At 47.2% G+C, this 26,241-nt stretch overlaps 1 protein-coding gene and 1 long non-coding RNA gene across 8 annotated transcripts in view; one reads left to right on the top strand and one right to left on the bottom strand.

Annotated features, from left to right (window-relative positions):
* ST3GAL5 (ST3 beta-galactoside alpha-2,3-sialyltransferase 5) overlaps positions 1 to 6,483 on the bottom strand; it is a 49,151-nt gene extending 42,668 nt beyond the window's left edge. For 2 of the 5 annotated variants that reach the window (XM_027622935.1, XM_027622939.1), the window contains exon 1: positions 6,281 to 6,479. In XM_027622935.1, the coding sequence (XP_027478736.1) occupies positions 6,281 to 6,365 (85 nt within the window). In that variant the 5' untranslated portion in view covers positions 6,366 to 6,479. Of the gene's footprint in view, positions 1 to 6,280 lie in introns of all 5 variants that reach the window. The other 3 variants (XM_027622938.1, XM_027622936.1, XM_027622941.1) reach the window with 3 other exon arrangements.
* A 90-nt stretch (positions 6,484 to 6,573) lies between these two features.
* LOC113937948 lies at positions 6,574 to 23,375 on the top strand. Of its 3 annotated transcripts, none has more exons than XR_003524767.2 (5): positions 6,574 to 6,723; positions 8,395 to 8,549; positions 13,760 to 13,852; positions 19,502 to 19,627; positions 19,889 to 23,375. It is a non-coding gene; the product is annotated as an uncharacterized LOC113937948 (long non-coding RNA). The 3 variants fall into 3 exon arrangements; XR_003524765.2 differs by having other exon boundaries at positions 8,389 to 8,549; XR_003524766.2 differs by having other exon boundaries at positions 8,389 to 8,549; positions 20,415 to 23,374.
* The last annotated feature ends 2,866 nt before the right edge of the window (positions 23,376 to 26,241 follow it).

The raw sequence follows: 26,241 nt of genomic DNA, 5'->3' as shown, positions 1-26,241 counted from the left end.
TGTCTGAAGGTCCAGCCCAGGAAGGAATAATGTACCAACAGAAGCTGGAAAAAAGAAGCAGGCCATGACATGGCAGGTTGGAATTTTATCCCAAGATAAAAGGAACAACAGGGTGGGGGTGGGGGGCAGGGAGTTAACTGGAATTGGATTTTGGAGAGACATCTCTTGACGTCAGACTGGAGATGGGGAAGTCCTCTTGTGCCCCGAGACCAGTTAGGAGGCTGCGGTGGAGACTCAGGGGAGTGATGATGGTGTGCCCGGGAACGCACCAACCTGGACAGGGAACAGAGCCATCTCAGCCACCACAGCTGACCTTCTCAAGAATGGTGACAGGAGCTGTTCTCAGGCATGGGAGGGATGCATCTGCCTCCTTACCACCTCCAGGTCAGACGGCCTGAGTCAGAATGCCCCCTAGACACTTCCTCTAGGTTCTGTCCCCTATAGTTTCTTAGTTTCTTAACTTCTCTGAGCCTCAAAATCCTCATTTGTAAAATGGGGATAATGATGACACCAAACTCACACGGCTTTTGTGAAAGTTAAGTGAGTTGACAGATATAAATAAATGTGACATACATATATGAAACATGTCTAGAACAGGTGAGGATAAAGTGAGTCAGGGCAGCATTTATCTTTTTTTCTGTCCCTATCTATGTGTTGTAGCATGTGGGTTTGCTGGGAGGGGGGTGAGTTTAACAAGATTTTCACGAAGGGCACACTCCCTCTTTGCCAACCAAAAAACACTGCTAGATTCCTATGATCCTATTATTTGCTTGGCAGACAACTGAACCTCACCACCAGAGTTAGCTCTGGTTAGCTCTGCCCCCTTTATCAAGACAAATCAGCTCAGTGTTTACAGGCTAAGATGCAGAGCTGTGCTGTCCAACACAGTTGCCACTAGCCACATGTGGCCATTAAGTGCTCCAAATGTGGCCACACCAAATCAAGATGTGCCCTATATAAGTAAGATACACACCGGGCTTTGAAGACTTAGTATGAACAAAAGAATTGAAATAACTCATTGACAATTTTTATATTGATTTCATAATATAGTGGACATACTGAGTTAACTAAAATATATTATTAAAATTAATTTCAGGGGCACCTGGGTGGTTCAGTCGGTTAAGCGTCTGCCTTCAGCTCAGATCATGATCCCAGCGTCCTGGGATAGAGCCCCGCATCAGGCTCCCTGCTCAGCAGGGAGTCTGCTTCTCCCTCTGAACCTCCCCCTTCTCATGCTCTCTCTCTTTCTCATTCTCTAATAAATAAATAAAATCTTATTTAAAAAATTAAATTTATTTCATGGGGTGCCGCTCAACTGATTAATTGTCCAACTCTTGATATCAGCTCAGGTCTTGATCTCAGGGTCATGAGTTCAAGCCCTGAGCTATGCTCCATGCTAGGCGTGGCGCCTACTTAAAAAAAAAATATTAATTTCACCTGTTTTTTTAAAGTTTCCTTTTTTATATTTCATTGGATCTACTTTAAAAAATTTTTTTTTATTTGACAGAGCGAGACAGAGCATAAGCACAGAGAGTGTAATGAAGGAGAAGCAGGCCCCGATGCAGGGTTCAATCCCAGGACCCCAGGATCATGAACTGAGTGGAAGGTAGACACTTAACCAACTGAGCCACCCAGGCACCCCTCATTGGATCTGTTTTAATTGTTATGCTCCTAACTTCTTACTTTAGCTAATTAAATCATTACTTTTTGACGTTTTTCTTGTTAATATGAGCAATTAAGACTGTATATTTCCTCCTAAATATCAAGTTAGTTGCACCTCACAAGTTTTTTTAAGTGTACAACTCATCCTACAAGTTTGGACATATATGTTTATTATTATTACTTATCTTTCAAATCTAAATATTTTCAAACTGAAATTTTCAAATTTTTCAAAGTATCTTTTAAAACGGATATAATTTAGTTGCATTATGTTCAGAGAACTTGGTCTGTATGATACTGATTCTTTTAAATATGTTAGGACTTACCTCATGACCAGGTATATACTCAAAGTATAATCTTCACTCACTGGGACCATGTTTTCTATATAATCAGTGTGATCAAGCTTATTGTTTGTTGGAATAATCGCTTATTTGTTTTCAGTCAGCTTGTTCTATCAGTTACTCAAAGATGTATGCTAAAATCTCCCACTATGGTGGCAGATTTGTCTACTTTTTTTATCCTTCTGTTACTTTTTACTTTATATAGTTTGAAGCTGTGTTATTAGGTGCATAAGTTTAGAAATTCTTATATTATTCAGAAATTGAAACTCTGATGTACTGTTTCTTTTTAATTTTTTAAATGTAGCTACTAGAAAATTTTAAATTATGTGTGGCTTGGATTATCTTTCCACTGGACAGCACTGGTCTAGAGAAAGGATAAGCAAGGAGCCTGCACCAACCACCAAGTCCTGGAAGACTAAGGACTTGAATGCAGAAAATAACAAGCAAAGAGAGAAGAGTGTTGGTAGACCTGTTAAAGTACCATACTCTGTCTTTCTCTCTTGCTGCTGGAGTCTAGATAGGAAAGGAGACCAAGATGCTTGTGAAAAGCCAAAAGGAGGTGAAGAACAAGACAGAAGAGAATAAAAAAGCAGAAGCTGAGAAAAGGTGGCCAGGGAAGAAGGAATTCTACACATACAATAGAACAACTATTTCTGGTCTGAATTCAATACATTTAAGCCTTTAATTATGAAAATGACACTTAGTATTAAAAACAGCCTTAATGTTCAAAAGGCAGAACTATTATTCCACTAAAGTAGAGCTTTTTTATTTGTTATCTTTATCAATTTTCTCTTTGAATTAATCAAGTCATATCATATGATACTTAACTATTATGATTCCAAATACTAAAAACTTGAAGGGAAAAAATGGATTTATAGGTTATAGGAGTTGGTGAGCCATCCAATAACTTAATCCTGGATATTTTTTCCATGCCGGAAGAAGAGAACAAAAATATCTTGTATGGCCTCAAAAGACCAACCAAGAAATGGGCTTCTCCTCTAGGATGTGGGGGAATTCCAGAAATACAGAAATCCAGAAGTACAGAGACGGAAGGTCAGAGAAGTAGAAACAAGTACAGAAAGTACAATATTACAAAAGCATAGGGAGAAGAGGTTCCCAGAAGTGTTTGCAGCAGGGAGGCTGAGAGCTGAGATAAGGTAAAGCAGTTTGGCCGGAGAAATTCTTCCCTGACAACATTGTTCTTGGGTTCCCCACGGCTCAGCCTGTCCTGCTGCCTGACTCAGGGGTGACTGGGGCATGGAGGTGACTGCACTTGCCAAGAGCATATGGGGCATAGCCAGGTAGAAACAGATCACGACTCCCGGTGGGGACTCCTGCCTGTGTCCTTGGTGAAAAGTCAATGTTGCACTCATCAGCTAATAGAAGGGTGTACTAACACTATACTAATAAAAAGGAACCACTAATTACCATTTAATAACCATATTGATCACTATACTAATAACAATGTAATTACTCAGATATTAGAATAAAATAGCTTTGCCTGCAGCTCCCAAAGCTGAGTATACACACATCCATGACCCCTTTATCACACACCTATTATACCCCCATCAGGAATGTATGCCAAAGATAGATCAGAGAACAGTCACAACGGCCTTACGTGTGATAGATAGCCAAATGCTGGAAACAGCCCAAATGTCCATCAACAGTGCACAGTAAGTACGTGACGTATTATTCACCCAATGACCAAAATCAGCCAGGAGAGTGAGCACACTACAACGAGAGGCAGCGTCATGAGTGAATATCAGAAACCTTACTCATGAGGAAAGATGGTAGACACTGCGGGATCCTTGGTCAGGCACGGGTTATCCTCGGGGAGGTAGGGACTGGAAGGGAGCACATGGGGAGCTCCTGCCTCTTGATCTGAGTGCATGGCTGTGTTCAGCTTGGAGAATTTGTGAACAGTGCACTTATAGTATGTCGACTTTTCTATTGTGTATGAGGAAGGGAAGGAAGGGAAGGAAAGGAAGGAAGGGAAGGAAGGAAGGAAGGAAGGAAGGAAGAAGGAAGGAAGGAAGCAAGCAAGCAAGCAAGCAAGCAAGCAAGCAAGCAAGCAAGCTCTCCAGGTCAGATAAGCCTCATAGTGTCCTTGGACCCATCTAACCTCATTTGTCTCTCACTCTCTTATACAACTTCCTTGCCCCGCCCCCCCGCCCCCCTGCATGTGTGCTTAAGCTGGGTCTCTCTCCTTGGGGAGTCCACATGTCACCACCCATATTTATGGCTTCTCCCCCGCCCCCCCCCCAGCTGGTGATCTGTGCCCCCCTCGCCATTTTGAATACCTTTGCTAACTTAGGCCATTCACGCTGATCCAGCCCTAGCTTCTTTCTCAGCAGTCAGGAAGTTTGTACCATCATTGTGTATCTTCCCAGCGGTTTTATTCTGCCAACACTGCCCAGCTAAACTAAAGACACAGAGCATGCCCTCTGGGAAGGATTTCAACCCTCCATAGGCAGTTCAGATTAAATCATTCCTCAGGAGCTAGAACGGTGTGGAAGATGAACCTCGATCCTTCCCAGGAACTGCTGGGACACACTCCCAGGAACTGCCAAGACACACCCCTCTGCCCCACCCCCAGCACCTGGATGGACTCCCACCGAGAACTGGGAACCTCTTTTTATTGTCTGTTTACCTCCCAGGAACCAACCTGCTAGATACATTCCCCTCACTGCTGCCAAACAGCATGCGGCTACCTTGGCAGTCTGTGCCAAAATCATAAGCATTTTCAAAATAGGTAGTCATAAACGTGAGTTTTTGGAATTTATGCCTATCAGCCCTCTCACTCTTCCATTAACCCCCTTACACCTTCCCAGCTCACCCATTTCTTTTCTGGCCTGAGGAAGAAATGGCTACTGATCATAACTAAGGTTCATTTCATTTTACAAAAGCAGCAGCATTCACACAATGGACAGACACGAAAAAATCCTCATGACATCCTGGTTATACGGCTCTGGCAGCTCACAGCCGTCTCCTGTCCAAGCACTGGCTGGAATTTAGGTGATCCCGGCCTTAAGACCAGAAATGTAAGACATTCTTCTAAGCTGTCAAGCTTTCCGGATTACACAAGTGAAACCACAACCCATCATGTTTTTGGGTCTGTGCTCCTTCACTCAACAGATATGGATTCCTCTTCCAGTTTCAGGACACGCATCCCACTATGGAAGAGAACTAGCAGTTATAAACCAAGAGGAGAGCGAAGCTAAATAACAGAGGGCAGGAGATGAGTCTCCGTCCTCTTTGTAACCCCAGCACCCAGCTCCCTGCTTGGCACCACGAGCAGGCAAGCCAAGTGTGCCAGATTGAAACGCAGCACATAAACTGTTCTCTCTTTTAGAAGAACGATACCTAATTAAGCAAAGGCCACGAACACGAATTAAGACATGAGGACATAAAATTCGTTTTTCAAGTCATCTACTGATTTTCAGGACTCTCTTCACTGGTAAACACATTCTCTGATGAGAACCACTGAACCAGAGGCCTGGAAGAGACCACAGCCATCAGCAGCTCAAGCCTCCAGTAGAGACCGGGAAACAGAGCCCCACATGGGGACCAGCGTCGGCCAAGGTCACCCAGCTGGTGTGGGGTAGGGACAAGATCCCGCCTCCCCCTATTTGCCAGGCTCCTCTGAGAGATGCCCTCGGAAAACCTTACGTTACTTACACACTAACGGCGTATAATGAATGCATGCCCACGTCAAGTCACCGCTTACAATTCAGAGGAAAGCAAAGGGTCACCAAAATGTGTCTCTCCCGTAGGGCTGACTGCAGAGAGGGGGCAAGCAAGGTCACAGGCGAATTTCTACCTGCAGACGCCACACATCGCGCCTTTCCGAAGGATGCGATGGGCAGTTTGGGACCTGCTAGTTACCCTGCAAAGGGTCCCCCAATCCCGTTCCAGGGAAATGAGTTAACTCGGCTCCGCTGGCTAGGAAGCTTCCAGCAATGAATTAAACCCCGAGCCGCTGAGGGAAGCCGGGGGAGAAAGGGCCACTGCGGCTGTACCCGACATCGTGGCGGTTCACCCCTGAGCCTCCACCACGTCCACACTGGCGCGGCGCCCCCCGCCCCTTCCACGGGGCCCGCGGCCACGACGCTCAGCCTGCGCCCCCGCGAGGCGCGTCTAGGGGCGCCGTGCCCTGGGCGCTGCCCGCGGGGGCAGGGGCGGAGCCGCCAGGCCCAGCTAGGCAGGGGCAGGGACTGATCGCCGCCGCCGCCCCCAGCCCGCGGGCCCCGCTACGCCGAGACGGGGGCTGCGCCACTTACCTCGGCCGGCAGGTGCCGCCGCCACCGCCTCGGTTCGCAGCTGCAGTGGACGCCGCTCCGCGCCGCCCGCCGCCTTCGTCCGCATGCTAAGGAGGGGGCGCCGGCCGGCCGCCAATCCCGGGCCCCACGCCCCCGCCCGTCCCCGGCGCCGCGCTCGCGCCCATTCAGCACCAGACCGTCCGCTCCCCCGCGCGGATGCGGAGGAGGGACGTGGGGGCGGGACCGGCAGTCACGAGGACAGGAGAGACCAATCGGAGCTCGCGGGGGGGTGTCCCGCTGCCGCCCCGCCCGCTGGACGCGCGACTCCCTCCACCCAGGGCGGTTGGGGGAGGTGGGCGTCCCCAGCAGGACGTTGCCCAGCTGCTGGCCTGGGAGGAGCTAGGGTGTCGGGCACCCACAGTCACTTGAACTCTGCGTGCGGTTAGCTGGTGAAGACACGAAAGGTACAGCTGGAATGATTGTAGGCTTTTACTGCGCGTAGGACTGGTACTTGCGGAGCCGGTGAATGGAGGGGCTTTACGTAGTCACGTGCTTCACTTGCTAGCACAACCCCCCAGGCCGACCAGGGTTCAGAGTTCCTGGGGCCCTGAGACCTCGAGAACTGCACGAGGGCAGCCTGGGCGTGTGTCTGGGGACTGGCAAAACATCTTTATGTTGTTCCACGTGTCCGAGAAGAAGGAAATAGTGATTACCCCCTAGTATCATAGATGGGTAATTGAGACCGAGAGAGCAGAAGTGAGTTACCCTAAGTCATTGGGGCATTTGGTGGCAGAGCAAGGATCAGAACCTGCGCTTGGAGTGCCCCTTTCCATACCTCAGGAGTCTCCCTTGGTTCTGGAGAGGAAATGTCATACAATTTTTTAAGTCATAAATATTAGTGAATCTCCAAATTCAAAAATTAAAGGGAGTTTAAAGCACTGGTATGTTATTTCTTTAACACAGCTGAATGTGTATAATGCGCCTGCGACATTTCTGTGCCTTAGGACTTGTTGACTCCTCGGTGAGCTCAGCGAAATTGGTCTGCCTTCAGAATGTCCTTTCAGGTACAGGGCATCGCGGTCATGTGCCGGTGATACCGGTTCCGCTTTAAAAAGGAAGATCCTAGACACTGAGCCAAATGTATTTACGTCAACTGAGAGTTTTGTCTCTCTTTTTTGCAATAGATTGCACAGCTCCCAACAGAATTTGGAAATGTCTGTGTTCTTTCCCCGGTGGGGGCAGGGGTGCTGGAAAAAATGTATTTTTTTCGCTTCTGACCTTTGTTACCTGTAACAACAGGTTACAGGTAACCTGTAATTAATTCTGTAATTACAAAATTACAGAATTTTGTAATTCTTTGTAACTCCCTTTAATTTTTGAATTTGGAGATTCACTAATATTTATGACTTAAAAATTGTATGACATTTCCTCTCCAGAACCAAGGGAGACTCCTGAGGTATGGAAAGGGGCACTCCAAGCGCAGGTTCTGATCCTTGCTCTGCCACCAAATGCCTCTGTAACAAAGGTCAGAAGCGAAATCTTGGAAAGGAAAAGGTGGGGGTGGAGGGGGGACTCTGCCGTCATACTTTCCAAAGGGATTTGCCATAAAAATGTTTCCAGGTTATTCTAAGGTGAGGACACGGGAGCATTTTGAAAATATTGGAGGAAAAGCTGTCACTGAGAGATCTAAATCTAGTGGATTGGCCAAGGTTGCCCAAGCAGAGCAGCTGCGCGTGGGGTGGGGGGGGGATGGGATGGTAATGACAGCTGCAGGGAGAATGCTGAGCACCTCACCACTTCTCTCTTGGAGACCAGCCCAAGGCCAGCCAGCTTGATCAGACACTCTTTACCTCTCTTTGCCTCAGCTGCTCTTCCCCTTTCTCCCAGATACTCCTGTCGATAAAATGCCTTGAAAGCATTATGGCTGACATAAAGATCAGGGTATCCTGGCTTGGAAGAGTGGGTGTAAGGTGGGTGTGAGAAAGAAAGAGAGCTTGAAACTGCCTCCTGCCCTAGCCTAACAGGCCGGCTGTTAAGCTTACCCTGCACCCACTACCTCATTCACCCCGTTCACATTTGGTGGGAAGAGAAGTTGACAAGCCCCTGCCCTAAAGCATCCTTTTTACTAGCTGCAGAGCCATCCTCAGCTACTGTTCTGCATTGAGCTAGAGATCCTCCAACTGTTGATTAGGATCAACCACTAGATCTCAAAGCCTTACCTGGAATCTCTTCAAGTCATTGGCTGGTCTCAGAAAAAGCTCAGGACCCTGACGAGCAAAGTGGCCAAACTGTAAGTCCGGGACAGCTACCATGATTTTGTAATTCTTTAGTTCCTTGTGTTCATTACTTAGGTCATTCTGATAGCTGGCATTGTGGTTGCCCCCAACATCCACTCCCTCTCCCCTCCCCTGTGATGCAACATATGGTTTAGGTAAATTTGCCCCACTCTTAACTCTATGAGTGAGCTCTGATTGGTCTAGGTCAGAGGTTCTCAAAGTATGGTCCATGAACCCCTAGGGGGTCCCTGAGGACCTTTCAGGGAATCTCTGAAGTCAAAATTATTTCATAATTATCTAAGACATAATTTACCTTTCTCATTGATGGTGCAGAGGTGAAGGTGTGCAAAACTACTGGTACCTTCGCAAATCAACTTGGTGGCACTGAACTGTACTAATACCCTTCACCATCACACTCATGGTAAAAAAGTATATATATATATATTTTTTTTTAATATATTCAGTCTTTTTTTTTTAAAGATTTTATTTATTCATTTGAGAGAAACAATGAGAGAGAGAGAGCACATGAGAGAGGGGAGGGTCAGAGGGAGAAGCAGACTCCCTGCTGAGCAGGGAGCCCGATGCGGGACTCGATCCCAGGACTCCAGGATCATGACCTGAGCCGAAGGCAGTCGCTCAACCGACTGAGCCACCCACGCGCCCTATATTTTTTTAATTTAAAAAAATGCAGTTTCATTTAAGAATATTACTAAATTTATTAAAATCTGAACTGTTAAGCATGTATCTTTTTAGTATTTTATATGACAAAATGGAAAATGCATATAAAACCCTTCTGCTGGGAACTGAAGCATGGTGGTTGTCCAGGGGAAAGCTCTGGTGTAGCTGCAAGCTGAACTAGCTGGTTTTGTGACGGGTCGGGGTCATGGAGCACCATTTTTACTTGAGAAAGCACCTGACAAATTATGGTTATTTGGTAGACATTTTCTTGACAATCAATTAAGTGAGCCTGTCTCTTCAAGGACAACGATGGCCTACTGGTTGCCAATGATGAAAAAATTCCAGCTTTCAAAAGAAATTTAGAATTTTGGAAGAGTTTATAGGGACATAAACCATAAAACATAAACCATGGGACAGCTTCTCAATATTTAAGGACTTTTCTGATGGGACTGATGGTGATGTTAACCAATATGATTTGGGGATAATGGATCATGTGTGATGCGCCAACACTTGGAAGACCTGCATTTACTCAGTGAATCAAGGTTTTCCAGATGACTAATGCGTGATGTTACAAAATCACACATGGGTTAAAGATTAATTTTAAATGCAAGGCAGACAATGGACTTAAACCGTATGAAAAGTTCATAGATAAGGTTTCAGATTCCACAGTGCAACAAGCCTTTAAGATATGACCTCTTGTAGAGTTTTCGTATAGTACCAAAGAAGAATATCCACAATTATCTTAAAAAGCTGTTAAAATACTCCTCCCTTTTCCAATTACATATGGATGTGAAGCAGATTTTCTTCCTGTTCTTGAACCAAACGATTTGCAACAGATTGAATACAGAAGCAGATATGAAAATCCAGCTGTCTTCTATTAAACCAGATTTAAAGAGACTTGCAAATTAAAAAGTAGGAAAAAAAGCCATTCTTCTCACCATCTTTTTGTTTTGGAAAACATAGTTATTTTGGAGGGGATATTAATGCCTTTTAAAACGTAGTTACTTTTAAATTAACTTGTTATAACATGTAAATTTATTATTTTTTATTATTTTATTAATTTTATTTTTTTAAGATTTTATTTATTTACTTGAGAGAGAGAGTGAGTGAGAGAGAGAGAGAGAGAGAAGGAGCAGGGGGAGGGGCAAATGGAGAAGCAGACTCCCCACTGAGCAGGGGTCCTGGGGACTCTGGGATCATGACCTGAGCCAAAGGCAGACACTTAACAGACTGAGCCACCCACGTGCCCTATTTTATTAATTTTAATAAATTTAACTTATAGTTTGGCAAATATCAATTGATTAAACCTCCATTGAAAAGATTCTTTGGGATCCTCAGTAAGTTTTAGGAGTGTAAAGGGTCCTAAGACTAGAGCTTGAGACCTGCTGGTCTGAGCCACCCATCCTCCTTGCCACTAGGATTGATTCATGGGTGGCCGTAGGAATGAGATTGACCCAGTCAGAGGAGATCTCCAATGTATGGGATGTGGGAGAGAGATGCTCTCATCTCTAGCTATACAGGAGTCAGGCAGTAGGTAGCCTCGGAAGCTGCTGCTAAGGCAGTCATTTTAGACTACAAGGACTTACCTTAGAAGAGAATAATGCTGAGGGAAGTCAGACGGAAGTTAGAAAGAAACCATTCTCTTGGGGCGCCTGGGTGGCTCAGTCATTAAGCGTCTGCCTTTGTCTCAGGTCATGGCCCCGGGGTCCTGGGATCGAGTCCGCATCGGGCTCCCTGATTTGTGGGAAGCCTGCTTCTCCCTCTCCCTCTCCCACTCCCCCTGCTTGTGTTCCCTCTCTTGCTGTGTCTCTCTCTGTCAAATAAATAAATAAAATCTTAAAAAAAAAAAAGAAACCATTCTCATTATGACATTTTTGAGCCACTAGATCAAACCAGCCCTGCAGCCCATCCTACCTCTATATACTCCAGGTTTATGAGTCAGTGGAGGCAACCTCAGGCGCCCCCTTGATGTTTTGTGTACCTGTTTCTGAATATTTTTATCTCAATAGGGGCCTAAGGCCTCAGGATAGTATACTTTCTAGGGTTTATTCATTCAGCTTTTTCATCATGTCATCAACGTAAGGTAGCTTCTGAAGGGAAGCTGGAAGGCAGAGCAGAGGCTGGGAGGAAAGGGACCTAGCACAGACAACTGGGGTCAAAAGTGCCAACAATACTTATGAGAACAATAAGGAACAGTGGCATATGATCTTGCATAGCCAAGTTAAAGCAGAGTTTTACTTTCTTTTGCTGTTATGTGTTTCTCAAATTGGACAACATGAGCATGCATTGCTCTTTTAAGGAAAAAAAATAGAACTATTTTATTATTTATTGAAAAGCCCTTGAAAAGGGCACCAGCTTAGAGAGCAGATTGGCATCAGGATATGGCAAGAGAAATCTTGGGCTAAAATTGCTAGCAGGAAGAAGGATCTGTAAGGGATGCAGCTAGGCCCGGAAGACAAACTTCCTTTCATTTACAGCTTTGCCAACAGCCAACCTCAAAGATTCAAGGGGATGAGCAAGAATCCCCAAGGGTTAAGGAATCATTAATTATGCCTCCATCAAAGTGGCTGGAATATTTGCAGTTGAGAGAGAGAGAGAGACCAATGTGAAGATTAGGTCAACACTAAAAAAGGCTTGGATACCACATTAAGTGAAAACAAAAAACAGGACACAGATTGATGCAAACTTCTATCATGTGGCCAAAAACGAGAAGAAAACTTGGAAAAAGAAAACAGTTGTGGTGTTAGGGTGGTAGGATCTTGAGTAATCTTTTTTTCCTTTGTAAGAGATGTCCTTTCATGTTGTTATAATGTTGTTTTTTACAATAAATAAGACTGAAGGGAGTCATTGGTTCCAATTACTGAGGTCTCAGAGGCTTTTCCAGATGGCCTGTTTCTTTGCGCCTGCCAAATGGCTCTCATCTGACACCAAGACAGAAGCCGTGCCTTCCCTAGGGCCTGGCATCTTCGAAGCTGTTAGGGGTGATGCTGTTGTGACTATTTTGTAGGTGGCCAGAAGGAAAGGAGGGAAGGCAGCTGTAGCAGCCAAGACTGAGGCTGTATGGGAGGCAAGGGGGGCGGGGGCCGGGGGTCAGCCATCCCTCACCCTCTACCAGTGTCTCGTCGGGTTTCCCTGCAGGTACTGTCTTTGTGTTTTTCTCCTGGCGAGCTTCACCTCCCGTTCTACTCCCATCCTCATCCTCCTGAAGTGCTGTCCCCGGCTCAGTCCCCAGGGGCTGGAGCAAACTACAGCCAACAGAACAGACCGTCTGCTGCCCTGAAGCACAAAGGAAGTCAATCCCTTGAGGTTTTTCTAGGATTGTTTCCTGTGAGCAATCACGGGGAAAAAGCAGGAGTGAAACAAAGGAGGGAAACATCAGGGGAAGGCTGTCTGTTGACAGAGGGCAGCTTGGATTGAGGAAACTGTTCCACACAGACTGAATCCTTTTAGAAATTGCAAGCCCCATATTCAGGCACATCCGCAGGCCCTCTTTCCATCCTTCCTTCACCCATAGATTCATTGCACAAACATTTACCGAGGGCCTCTCATGTGCCAGGTAAGCCACCAAGTGCTGTACAAAAACTATTTCATTTTATCTTCACAACCCCCCTTTGCGGTAGGGTCTTCTTATCCCCATATCTTATCTAAGGAAGTTGAGGCTTGAGAAACTTAGGGACATGCAGTAAACTGCCAAAGGTCACATGGCTAAGAAGTAGCAAAGCCAGGATTGGAACTTGGGCCATCAGACACCAGAGTTCACCTAAGGCACAGTCCTTTCTCGAAAGGTCAGATGGTCTAACCGAAGAGAAAGACACTTTAAAACAAATGAACAAGCGAAACCAGTAACACAATGAGATATAACAGAAGGACTATTCACAAAGAGTCATGAGAGCATGGCATGGGGGGTGGGGGGGGGTGGAGACAGGACTGGAACTGCCTCAGAGCTGCTCAAGGGACAACTGAATCTGGCTTTGAAGGATGAGGTGGGTATATTGGTAGGTATATTAGTTCGGGCTGTGTTCATTTTTCTATTGCTGTGTCAAAAATCACCACAAATTTAGCAGATTAAAACAGCACAAATCTACAGCCTCACAGTTTGAGTCCAGGTCCAGTGTAACCGAATTCTCTGCCCAGGGTCTCAGGTGACGGTGGAAATCAAGGTGTCAGCCAGGGCTGCAGTTCTCAAGTGGGCTCAGGGTGCTCACTCAAGCTCACCGGGTTTTGGCAGAATTTATTTCCTTGCCATTACAGGAGTGAAGTCCTCGGGGTTGCTTTGCAAGCTGTCAGCCAAGGACCACCCTCAGCTCCTAGGGGCTGCCCAGGGGTTCTTGCCGTGTGGCCCCATAGAAAGTTCACAACATAGATGGTTGCTTTCTTCCAGGCTAGCCAGAGAACAGCTATATGACTTTTTCTTCTACTACCAATTGGACAAAACTTTCTATTTTTAAAAAACCTCGTGTGATTAAGTCAGACCCACTCACCCAGATAATATCCTTAAGATCAACTGATTTAGGACATTAATTACACCTGCTAAATCTCTTCCCAGCAGCATTCGTGTTCGAGTGAATAACTGGGAGAAAATGTGCATCCACCAGAGGCTAGAGATTTGGGGCACCATCTTAGAATTCTGCCTACCACGGTAAGATTTAGCAAATGGAGAAGATGAGGAAGATCAATCTAGGAGGAGGGTACAGGGTGAGCAAGGATTCTGGGAGACTGCTGGGAAACGATAGAAAAGTTAGTGCCATGTTTCCAACAAACATGGAAGAGTAGATTCTGGAGAAATCCACCAAGTCAAAAATCCCTAAGATCCTGGGGAAACTATTAAAAGCCTGTTTTTACATACAGCAAGGCTGAGCTGGCAAGAATGGGAGGAAATCCCTCAGAGGCAAGTGTGAACCCGGAGAAGTGAGCAGGAGCCAGACTTTGTTGTGGAGCCCCTGTTAATTCTGGCCAAATGGGCTAGAAAGAGGACAAACTTAGACTGAAGTGGGATATGAGAGTAGACTGGAAATCCTTATGAATACCCAGAACCTTCAAAAGATAGAAACTTTAGTGGATATTGTCAGATCTTGCTCCCCAAGGGAAACAGTGGCCTACACACCATAGACCATTACTTGCCTTAAGATATCTGATTTTATTTTATTTCATTTTTATTTTATTTATTTGAGAGAGAGTGTGTGCACAAGAAGGGGTAGCAGCAGAGGGAGAGGGAGAAGCAGACTCCCCGCTGAATAAGGAGCCCGATGTGGGGCTCCATCCCAGGACCCTGGGATCATGACCTGAGCCGAAGGCAGACACTTAACCGACTGAGCCACCCAGGCACCCCAAGATACCCGATTTTAGTTCAGAATGGAGCCAAAAGAAAAACAAAATTTCCCCTGAGAATTTCTAATCAAAAGCCTGTCCTTATGCATGTTTGGGGCTGGAATTCAAACCCTCTTTGTGATCAAAAACCTTTTAAAATGATCGTAGGTTCTCAGGGTCCTGGGATCCAGCCCCATGTTCTGCAGTCAGGCTCCGCACTCAGCCGGGAATCTGCTTGAGATTCTCCCCCCTCCCTCCCCCTGCTCGTGCTCACTCACACCCTCTGTCTGTCTCTCTCTCTCTCTGTCTAAAATAATTAAATCTTTATAAATAAATAAATAAATAGATAAGCAAGTCGTCTTGCAAAATCAAGGGCAAAATAAAAGCATTTTCTGACAACAAAAATTGATGGACATACCCTAAGTAGTGGAACTTCCAAGGGATATGCATTAGAGAGAAAGACAATGATCTTGGAAGGTCTGAGATGTCAGAAGTAGAATATGAATCAAAGGCACAAGTGAAAGAGTTAAAAAGTGAAACTTGATTCTGAGAAAACCAGCTGGATGCACAACACCGTGGAAATCATTCATGAGCACCCTGAGATTGGGAGGAAAACGTGTAGGGGAGCAATGGGAGATGAGACGGACCAGGATTTGAGCCGCTTACCAGCCGAAGGTGTTTAGACTTTATTCTCCTGGCAGGAGGAAGATACTGAGTTTTATTATTATTATTATTAAAAGATAAGATGCCTGGGAGCAGGACCCAGGGAGGGGGGCTGGGCGTGGGACAATAGGAAGTGGGGACGAGAGGAGGGAACTCCACAGCTGGAAAGCCCTATCTAAGGGGACAGTCACTGCTCAGGTCTGGCCCACCGCTGCCATGTGACCGTTGAGCACCCTGTGTTGCCAGATCTTTGGTTTTCCAGAGAGGCTATAATCTGAGGTTTTGGTTGGTTTTGGTTTTCTCAGTTTTTAAAATAAAGCCACAAATTCAAGTTTTTGAGAAAATTGCATCAAGAATGAACATGTATGGTGAAACAAAACTTTCACATGGAGGGCCTGAGGGTTTGTGACATTTGGACTAATAAAAGTGATGATGTGAAAACACTGATTTGGTGGAGTGTGCAAGGTCGGCTTGCAAGGCTATTCCCGGCTCTGCTGCCTCTTCAAAACTTACCTTGCTTGGTCAGGTTTGGTTTCATTTCTTTACTCAACGATGCTCTCATATTACCAACAAAGCTGTTAAGTCCTTACAGGTGGGCGTCTTATCTTCTCTGAACACACCACAGGATAGAGCACACTGCCTGGCTGTCAGAGGGTAGGGCAGACAACCTGGTGAGAAATTTAGCTCCCTTCTTCTCACTCCCCTAAGTCTCGTCCTCAAAGAATTAGGGGTATTGTCTCCTCCCTTCAGCCGCTCAGGGTTGCTCTACCCTAGGGATTTGGGTTTCCCTTGCCCAACCTCTAGTGAATGGCCTCCTAAAGAAGGTGAGACCTATGCCCAATTCCCCTAAAATGCCCTTGGATGTAAAGAACCTTCTATAGGAATGCCTGAAGATGGCCAAGTGCTGACCACTAAAGGCCACAACTGGGCAGGAAGCTGGAGGTCCTGTGGTAGAGACCATGGCTGGCCTGTGTGTGATGAGGGCCTCTCCATGGGCCCTGGAGCAGCAGATGTCCAGAACCAGACATAGAGGTAAGTGGTAACCAAAAAACAGAGGAGGACCCTAACCTACTTTCCTGGTACCATATAAGGTCTAGAGTTCTTCTACCATCACCTGGGAGAAGAAGGGACACTCCCAACAGTGGCTAATGTCAGTCATCTAGTCAACCAGACACAAGCAGATTTAGAAAACAATTGGCACTGTTGTGCCAATCCTGTGGGCACCTGTGAAATGTTTGTAGATGGCAGGAGCTCTACCAGCAATGGAAGTTGAGGGAGGTGGGAGAGGGGAGTTGGTAGAAATGGGAGAAGTGACCAAGCCTTGGATCACCAGAAACATGTCACCACCTCTGCTCATCCCAGAGGGGCACTCATCCTTTGTGATCATTTTCCTAGAGTCAACAAGGAAAAATCATAGCTTTTCCATTTTATATACACTTAAAATAATGATTTTTTTTTTTTTTTAATGAAGGGTAAGAGACCTACCAAAAAGTTCCAAAATCTTCAATGCAAAGCTCAGTGAATTATCTCTAAATGAACAGACCATGTCAAAAACTGGTCAAAAAACAGAACATTGCCTACCTTCCCAAAGCCTGCCTTGTGGCTCCTTCTGGTCACCACCCTCCCCTTCCTCCTGTGATGGCAGCCACTCTTGTGACTGCCAGCCCTTAGATTTTTTTCAGCCCGTTTTCAAATTTTACATAAAAGAAATCCTGCAGTGTGGACTCTGTGTCTGGTTCCTTTCGCTCACATCGAGTTTGGGAGTTGCATCTATGTTGCTGCATACAGCTTTACTTTGTTCATTTCCATTGTTGCATAGTATGGAAATACCCCAATTTATAAAATCCCCTTGATGGACATTTGGGTTGTTTCAAGTCGGAGACTATAACAAAGAGTGCTGCTGTGAATGTTCTTGCTCCTGTCTGTTGGTGGCTTAGGGTTTGTTTTTAAACCTCCGAGAGAAGGCAAAGAGCAATCTTAAAAGAGTAGTGGAATGATGGGGAGTCCTGGGTTCATCTCACCATAATTACTCATGATTATAACATTTTACTGAACTAAAATGATCTGAAAATACCCTGTGACAGTTCCCAGCATTTTCCTTGTACTCGGTATAGCTACATGTAGACACTTAAAAACTCAAAAAGAGTCAGAAATGGAAGCAATCCTCTCTATCACCCAGCCCAAATTTCCCAAACTTCAGTTTTACAAAGGCGGTCTTTGTGATTTTTGCGATATTCTTGTACCACCTGGACTATCACTTCATATTTTTCTTTCAACTGTCTAACTTTTAACATTTAAAGATCCACTCTTGGGGCGCCTGGATGACTCAGTCGGTTAAGCATCTGACTTCCACTCAGGTCATGATCTCAGGGTCCCCCGCTCATTGGGGAGTCTGCTTGTCCCTCTCCCTCTGCCTCTCCCCCTGCTTGTGCACGCTCTCTATCTTTCTCTCAAATAAATTAATTAAAATAAAATATCCACTCTTGCCTTATCCTAAGAAATAACAGCTATGAGCTCATAGCTTTGATGGGTGGCTACGTTGCTTTTATTATACACTAAAACAAACATGTAACTATTCAAATACATTTGTCAGTCGGCTACCTGTGTGAGATATTCTCTGTTGCCTCCTTCTGGTCCATTGCTTCCCCTGTTCTGTCTGGAAGCTGACCTCCACGGACTGCCTCCATCAGCTCCCTTGCCCTCTGCCTTTGCATGTGTTCAGCTGAGAGGCACTGAAGCGGGGCTAGAAGTCAGGGCATGTCTCCCTAGCCCAGCTGGTTGTTGGCTCCATTCTCTATCAGAGTCTATAGGTCTGGCCGGGCAGCCGTCTCTACAGTGAATAGTGTTACCTTCTTGCCTCTCCAGATGTTGCAATTCCCTGGCATTTTACCATTTCTTGGCTCCCTTTTGTGCCCATCCCTTTATAAACAATCCCTTCCTCAGCCTTCTTCAACTTCCCCTTTCATGCGGCCATCTGTTTCCGGCTAGGAGGGACGTGCTATCAAGCACCACCAATGGTAGGCATGCAGTCCTTGTTCTGTACAGGTGCTAGCTGAGACCCAGGAGGGAGCTCATGAATCCAAGCTCCCCCCGCCGCTGCGCTGAGTGCCGGAGCTGGGAATGATCTCCCTGGTTCAATGGGTTTTTCACAGTGGATGCTGCTCCTCAGGGGAGAGACTGGTCAGTTCTGCTAACAGTGCCCAGGTGTTCAATACTGCAAGTCCTCTTTCTAATCCTCTCTCTTCCCCTCTCTTCCCTGTCATCATCTTTTTTTTTTTTTTTAACTGTGCCCCAGACCGAACCGGATCTCAGCTCCCTTATCTCTTCCCTCCCCTAACCTAATACTGCTAATACGGCATGCATCAGCCCTCCCAGCACCCATACCTTTGTTCAGACATACCTGCAGCTCACTTCTCTCCTTTGATCATGAATCCCTCCCAGGGAAGGCCCAAAGGCCTGACCCAAACATCTCTTCCTCTATGAGCCCGCTGTGGAAACTTTTCCCCTCTGTCCAGAAATAATCATTGCCTCCCCTATTCTCCCATAGCTCTACCTTAGCACTGGCCCAAGTGGTAACGAGCTGTATGTGTGTTTTTCCTTGACGACACCGCAGTCCCTTCTCTGAACGATCATGCTGAGCCCCTTGGAATGATCAAGCACCCAGCCCCGAGCCTGACCCAAACCCTTCACAGTGCTATGTTGAATTAAATTGCATTCATTAGGCCATTAAGAACATTAAAGCATGAAAGATGTTCTAAGAGGTCACAGATGAATTCCTACCCTACTAACTTGTAACGATTACTTATTTTAAAATGGTACGTTGAGGGTCTGAGTTGAGGGTGGAATCAGGGGTGCCTCCCCCAGTCTCTTGTTCTTCCCCTGCTGGAAAGGGGTGAGGAAATGGCCATCTAGTTTCATTATGGGTCATGGGTCCTCCAGCTGAGGTCCTTAGATGAGCAGCATCGGACCCATACACTGCGGAGTGAGTGTGCAGGCACTGTGTGCATGAGAGGGAACAGAAGGGGGATGGGGCTCAGAGTGCTCTTTGAATGACCGAAGGCGCCCAGCTCCAAAGAGCACTTGGACTTCGAACATAAAGGAGGGCTTCCTGATCTCCAGTGTCTGAGGTCAAGTTAAAGCTCCTGGGAATTATAAAGTGTCCCTTCTCTTGGGTTTTTCCTCTGTGCATGGATCTCCCATGGGGGAAGGGATGTGCATGGATCCTCCTTGCAGAAAGGTAGCTTTGGCCTCAGGAGGCAGCTTATCTGGGATCTAGGCATTTGAATGTAGAATTATGACCATGTCCTTTTTCTTTCAGACATAGTTCTTGTGAGCAGCTGTCCAGGGCCTGAGCTTGGGAGGCAAGTCTGTTGTAGAGAGCATCCAGCCACACTATACCAAGAGGGGCCTCCATGTTTACCACTGATGATGGGCTCACCCGTAGGTAAGTCAATTCCCAGCTCTGAGCACCTCAGGGACCTTGAACTGTGAGCTAGGGTGGTCGCATGCTGTCAGGACGGGGTTCTCCAAAGGGGCCAAGATCTTACCCAGTGATCTTACCTCTTGGGAAAGCTGGAGGTTGGCTTTCCAGGGCAGGCTCCCCCCAGGAGAGCAAAGAATTAGGATGGAGCGCTGGGTGTGGGATTGATGGGTGGCCTGGGGCTTATTGCTCACTATTCTCTTCTCTTTATTCTGTCCCACCCAGAGCTGAGGGAAGAGGCCTTGACAATGGACAGAATTTAGGGGATCCTGACCTTGGCTTCAAACCCTAGCCAGTGGCGGTGTACCCAGAGGAGCTCCCTAGCTCTTGTTCTCTCTCGGGTTCTCTGGATACCCTCCCCACTGCACCTTACCCTGGGATACTGCCCCACACCGGGGCCGTCACAGTCCCCTCCCTGCCATGCACACTGAGGACAGGGCCCCAAACTGGACATCGGGAGCCCTGGGTGCGAGTCTCGCTTCTGCCAACAGCAACCACTGTGTATTCTTGGGCAAGTCCCTTAACCTCTCTGGGTCTTGATTCCCTCAGCTGTAAGAGGGAGATAATAATCCTGTAAGGCCCTCGGTGTTACTCTTGAGGATCAAGATAATGAGTGTGAAAATCTTTCAGTTACTCCAAATGTGATTAGCATTTATTATTATTTATCCTGGAAACTCTTCCTTCCTCGGGGCCCTGCTAAGTGAACCAAAGTGTGAATGGTTAATAATGAACTTTTAGTTTCTCCTTCCAGACAATTATTTGCACTTATAACCAAGATGTTCCATGCCTGCCTTCAGAGGAAAGAGTAGGGAATAAATTCGAGGTTCGCAGGCATGCTGGTGAAGAGCATCCTCCCAGCGGGAGGTCCTGCTTCCTTCACTGGATACTCTGCTGGCATCACCATCTCTCCTCATGAAAGGATGGACATTGGTATCTACGTCAGGGAAGTCTTTGTGTAGAAGGCTGAGGGGAGAAGAATGTCCAAGGACAAACACTTGCTGGTGAACCCAACTTCACAAACGGCCTTCATTGGTCACACTCGCTTGGTACCCAGCTGATGCGTCCATGAGACTGTTCTGAGCCGAACACACCACAGCATTGGGAAAGGGAAAGAATTCTTTCCTTGAATTCCTGTGTTACGCTGGTGAAGGGAGAGAAGACTGCCAAAAATTTCATAATGTTTGAAGACCCCTGTCCTGGTGCAGGTATTTGTCTGTATTCGGATAGGTCGGTGGCTGCTTTCTCTCTTGCTCAACACTTCCTCCTGCATTCCATCCGCATTCTTGTTTCCCATCCAAAGGCCTCCACTCCTTTTCCAGCAATTTCTGTTCCCTAGGCCCCCATCTCCTCCTCCCGTGAATACGGACCCAGGTTCATCTGAGACTTTCCCTGTTGACTTTGGCGCAGCCCCCCATTGCCTCTCCCAGAGTCTGGTTCATAAATTCATTCTTCCATCAGTCTAACTCAATCCTAGACGTCACCTTCCTGTTTCCCAACTCTCCTCAGGCTCCTCATTATCTACCGAATTAACTTCCATCCTCTAAGACTGGCCTTGGAGGCTGTCCTCCCCCTAGTCCCCAGGGAAGCTGCTGGTACAGACCTGGGCTGGCCACACTGTTTCCCCAGGTTGGCACAGCCTGTTCAGGGTATAGAGCCCCAGAAAGAGGCATTTGACCCCAGATATTGGCCCATTGTTCCTGCTGGCCTCGGTGCTCTCTCAGGCACCTGCTAGGCCCAGCCAGCCTTTTGGACCTCATCTACTTTTCCCTTACTCCTGCCTGCCCTGCTCCCTGGCCCAGTGCCCTACCCACGCCTCTCTTAAAAACCTCTCCATAGCCTGTCTCTATACATTTGTTATACCATTCCTTCCACCCAAAGTTCTTTAATTTACCCCTCACAGTGCCCCCCTGCCCCAGCCCCGCAGCCCATCTGAGTGGCACTTCCTCATCAGCCAAGGGAGCATGGATGGAGCACGCTCATATGGTAGGGGATCTGGACCGGCTGTTTACCACGGGACCCAAGCTGCTAGCCGTGTCTTTAGATTTTTCCTCTTGGGCTGCTCAGACTCCCCAGAGAGGAATCTTCCAGGCTCTTGCCTGGAGGGTGGGGTCAGGCTGCGTGTGTGTTTAAGCCCCAAGCGGCAAGAAGGGCCGGGAGTCCCTAAGTTTAAAAATCAATAACATCAGTCCTTGATCCTTCTGTTTTCCATGCTGTATGCCGCACTTAGAGCCCCCCATCCTGAGACCCACTCTTACCCTCTCGTGGGAGGAAAACCACAGACTTCTGCTGGGGCAAGACAGGGACAGGCACCCAGCCGGAAGGAGTCAGAGCCTGCCTCAAGGGACCTAGAGACTGCCTCCCAAGTGCAAACACTGCTGGCAGTGTGTTCAAAGTAATTTACATATATAAGCATATATTTACATATTCACATACTTAAGTTTACCCCTCAAACCACACTTCTCCCAGCTCTCTGCACTTAACCCCACCCATCTGAGTCTGACCTTCTGACCCCCTGACCGCTGGTCCTAAGCTCCTGGGGCTCCCACTTTCTCCTTTTGAGGAGCCTGTGGAATGAAATGTTCATCCTAGCTTTCTCCAGGTCAGGCTTGGAATCGGGCTCAAAAGTCTGCCTGGTCCGTTATTCCTCATCTGTTTGCTTTCCTACTTCCAAAATGTTAGTGCTGCTGTCTCCTCATAAAATCCTTTCCTGAGAAACATCACTGCATGTACATTCGTGGGCTAACTGATGTTGATGCATCTGGAGAGAGTTGTCCACCCACCTGACCTGCCACAGCCAACTCGGCACCCTGACTTTGAGACCCTCCCAGACTTTTCCCCGTGGGCCTCTTCATTTGGCTGGTCCTGATCTATAACCCTTATAATAAAACCAAAGTTGTAAGTCTAGCACCTTTCTGAGTTCGGTGCATTATGCCAGTAAACATGCTCACAGGGGGAGTGGGAACCCCCAAATCTGTAGCCAGTTGATCAAAGCGTGGGTGGCCTGGGGACCCCTGAACTTGTGTCTGGCATGTGAAGCCAGGGCCGTGTCGCTGGAGACCGTCCTTCACCCGTGTAGTGTGCACTAACTCAGGGCAATTAGCTTCAGAACTGCATTGCAGTCCTGCCCATACAGCCAGGTGCTGGGGATGAAGAGGTCACAGAGGGCCAAGTGAAGCTTTCCGGACTTCCCCTGCCCTTGCAACCAGGGCCTTCTCCCTCCACGGCCAACCTCATATGTAATGGACTATGCGAGTTTCCCCAGGCCTGATAGGTACAAATGAGGTTGTTTTCATGACCTTACTTCTCAGCTTCTTCCCTACATCCAGCCCTGCAAAGTGCCCGTGCCCATGGGAATTTCTGGGGGTGCCTGGGTGGCTCAGGTTTGTTCATGAACAAGTCTGGTCTGCTCTTTCCGAGGTCTGCTGGACACTGCTGCTTCCCCGGGGTGACACCATTTTGGATATATTCTGCTTGCCTGTCCGGATGAGTTGTATCATCCAGGCCATTTTGTCCTGGCTTTGGGTCAGGTTCAGCCCATGGTAGGCACTGGAGGCAGGGGTTGGAGGAGCGTGAGGTCAGGGTATTTATTCCCTGCTCCCTCCCTGCAGGGAGTTGGCTGATTCTCCTAAGAAAGTCTACAGCTGGCGCACTGGGGCGCCTGGGTGGCTCAGTGGGTTAAGCCACTGCTTTCGCTGCCTTTAGCTCAGGTCACGATCTCAGGGTCCTGTGATCATGCCCCATGTGGGGCTCCCTGCTCAGTGGGGAGCCTGCTTCTCCCTCTGCCCCGCCCCCTGCTTGTGTGCACACGCTCTCTCTCTCTCTCAAATAAATAAATAAATTCTTAAAAAAAAAAAGAGAGAGAGAGACTACAGCTCTTATCAGGTGGCCCATATGCTAACCACTCCCTCACTCGTCCCCTGGCTGGGAGGAGGTAAAAGCTTCACCACCCCTTGTGGGTTTCCCTCTCCACTGCCCACAGCGTTGTAAATGGTCCTTCTCAAGCTCTCCTCAGATGGCCACATTGAGAGGCCATTTGCTTCCTGTTGAGACCCTGACCACACAGCACAGACATCACTGCTGTTTCCACTGGATACACATCCTCAGAACCACCCCCTTCCCCAGGGACATCACCAATGATCCTACGGCGTCCTATTAAAAAGCAGAGCTGCCCTCATGCCAGCGGTGCACAGCTGCCTCTGGCAATGCGGGAGGGACCACCTCTCCCTGTTCTCTGTCCCTCTGCAACAGGGTCTCAGAGAGGTACTACTCGTGGCCCCAGTGGTTTCTAGCATTTTGAGGGAAACAGTTCCTTCTGTTTGACACGCATGAGGCTGAGGGAGGAGTCCCAAGAGTGGGAGGTGCTGAGTTGGAAGGAGCCAGGGCGCCATGCTCTCACAGACAAGCGCTGCATTCGGGCTGGGGGCTGGAGCCGGGGGCTGGCTGCGCCGCTAAATGGCTGTGTGACCTTGGACAAGTCATTCTCACTTTCAGGTAGGTTTCCTCTCCCATATCACAGGTGTTGGACTCGGTAATTCTCAAACTGCTCTGGGTCCCCAGCTTCCCTTTGGCCAGAATAGCTCTTGTCTATTTTTAGAATCTGGGCTTTTGTGAAGATTTCCTTTCAAGTATGATTCCATCGCTTTAAAACTGTTGGAAAACAGCTGGCCTAGAAGGTTCTAAGGTCCCTTCCAGTCTCAACATTTTTGAACATAAAATCACCCTTGTCTTCCTCAGCATTATGCCAGGGAGGGTCTGGTTCCAAGATTTAATGGGAAACTAATGATTAAAGGCCCATCTCCTGCCAGGCTCTCTGCCATGGCAAATCTACCATGACTGGGTAAATGGTTTCGCTCCCTCCCCATCCATCCTCAGCACCTTCTCACTTACTTCTCATTTACTTCTGCCACTATTCCCAGGCAAGGAAAAAGAAAGGGGAATTTTAAATCAGTTGCATAAAATGCAAACCAGCCCGGTGAACAAAAATGTGAAAAAAGATGGGAGCTTTAATAGATTGACCTCAGGAGCCTTGCAAAGCCTTGGTCCATGGCGGTGGAAGCTGGCAGCCCCTCAGTAGTCTGTCCCAGACATTTGGTGCTAGAGAGGATTATAGAGCAGTGATTAATAGTTTGGGCTCTGGGGTCAAAGGGATATGAGACAAATTCCGGTGCCACCTTTAACTCATTGATTGATCTTGACCAAGTTACTTAACCATGCTGAACCTTTTCTCATAATCTGTAAAATCAGAGTAATAATAATAACATCTACTTTATAGAATCGTCATGAAGATTAAGTGTGAGATAATACATGGGTGATGTTTAGCACAGTGCCTAGTACATAGAAAGTATCCAAGAAATCAGCTATTTATGGTTATTGTCATTAGACTATTTCTCTTGGCTTCCAGGAAGCACAGAGGGCAGATCTCAATCAAGCGTTTAGCTGAGAACCCTCCTAAGCATCATTCTCTCCCCCTCCGCTCCCATGTCATAGCTTCTTAACATGGTTATGACTTATCGAATTCTTAGTATATGGCAGAACTTAGAGACACTACCCAACACCTAGCACAGTGCTGGAAATACTATCGATAACTCTATATATGATGGTAGAATAATCAAATGATCTTATTCAATACTCCCAGCAACCCTGAGAAGTAGGTATCATTGTCTCAATTAGAGAAGACATATTTTTGTCATAATTGTGCAGCATGTGAGGCTGCTTCCTGATTGTGGGGCATCTGCTCTTGCAAGAGGGTCCCACTCTGCATGCTGGGACAGTGGAAAACTCCCCTTGACCTTTGGCAGCAGAAGCATGGACATATGAACTAAAGACAGCCAATCAGATACTCCCCTGAGACTTTTAAATCCAGACTGAACAATGTAATCAGAATCCCTTCTGGTGGGGCTGACCGCTAGGGCACCCAGTGGCCTGTGGCTTCGGTGGCCCCAGGGCCAGCAATGACAGTGGCCCCGGCAGCGGGCCCAGGGCCCAGCTACCTGCAATTCATTTTGAAAGGGGGGAGAAGTATTGTAAATGACATTATATGATGTTAGTTTCGCAAGAAAGTTTCTACATCTTGCCGGCCTTTCCAGCGTTCCCTTTCTTTCTGTAGATTGTGAGTTTCTTTATCATTCAATCCACTTCCCTCACTCCCAAGGGACTCCCCTCTCAGGACACTTGCCCTCCATCTCCTCGGCAGGTGTCCAGATGGCTCCGATTGCCTCTAAGAAGATGAAGCAACACCTCTCCAGCTTTTCTACTCCCCCCCCACCCCCACCCCATCCTCCTCTGCCCACTTTATGCTCAAACTACAACAACTCAGGGCAGTTGGTGCTCTTCTCTTTTGCAGATGAAAACCCCAGGAGGAGTCTTTCTGTCACACATAGATGTGCTGGGGTTGAGAGCTGCCTCATACATTTTTCTTAAGGAAAAAAGGCCTTTGGGCAAACTGACATCGGTTGGCTTTTGTTGATTTCTTTTTCATTCCCTTCTTGAACTCCTCCTTTGAACCAGGCATGTGGTAGACTCCATGGGGGATCCCGAGGAAAAAACACATGTACGTAAATAAGAAAAAGATTATTGGG

This window comes from Zalophus californianus, chromosome 8 (assembly GCF_009762305.2).
Source record: "Zalophus californianus isolate mZalCal1 chromosome 8, mZalCal1.pri.v2, whole genome shotgun sequence".
Lineage (NCBI taxonomy): Eukaryota > Metazoa > Chordata > Mammalia > Carnivora > Otariidae > Zalophus > Zalophus californianus.
The sequence above is the reverse complement of the archived record's forward strand: the minus strand, read 5'-3'. Positions and strand labels throughout refer to the sequence as shown.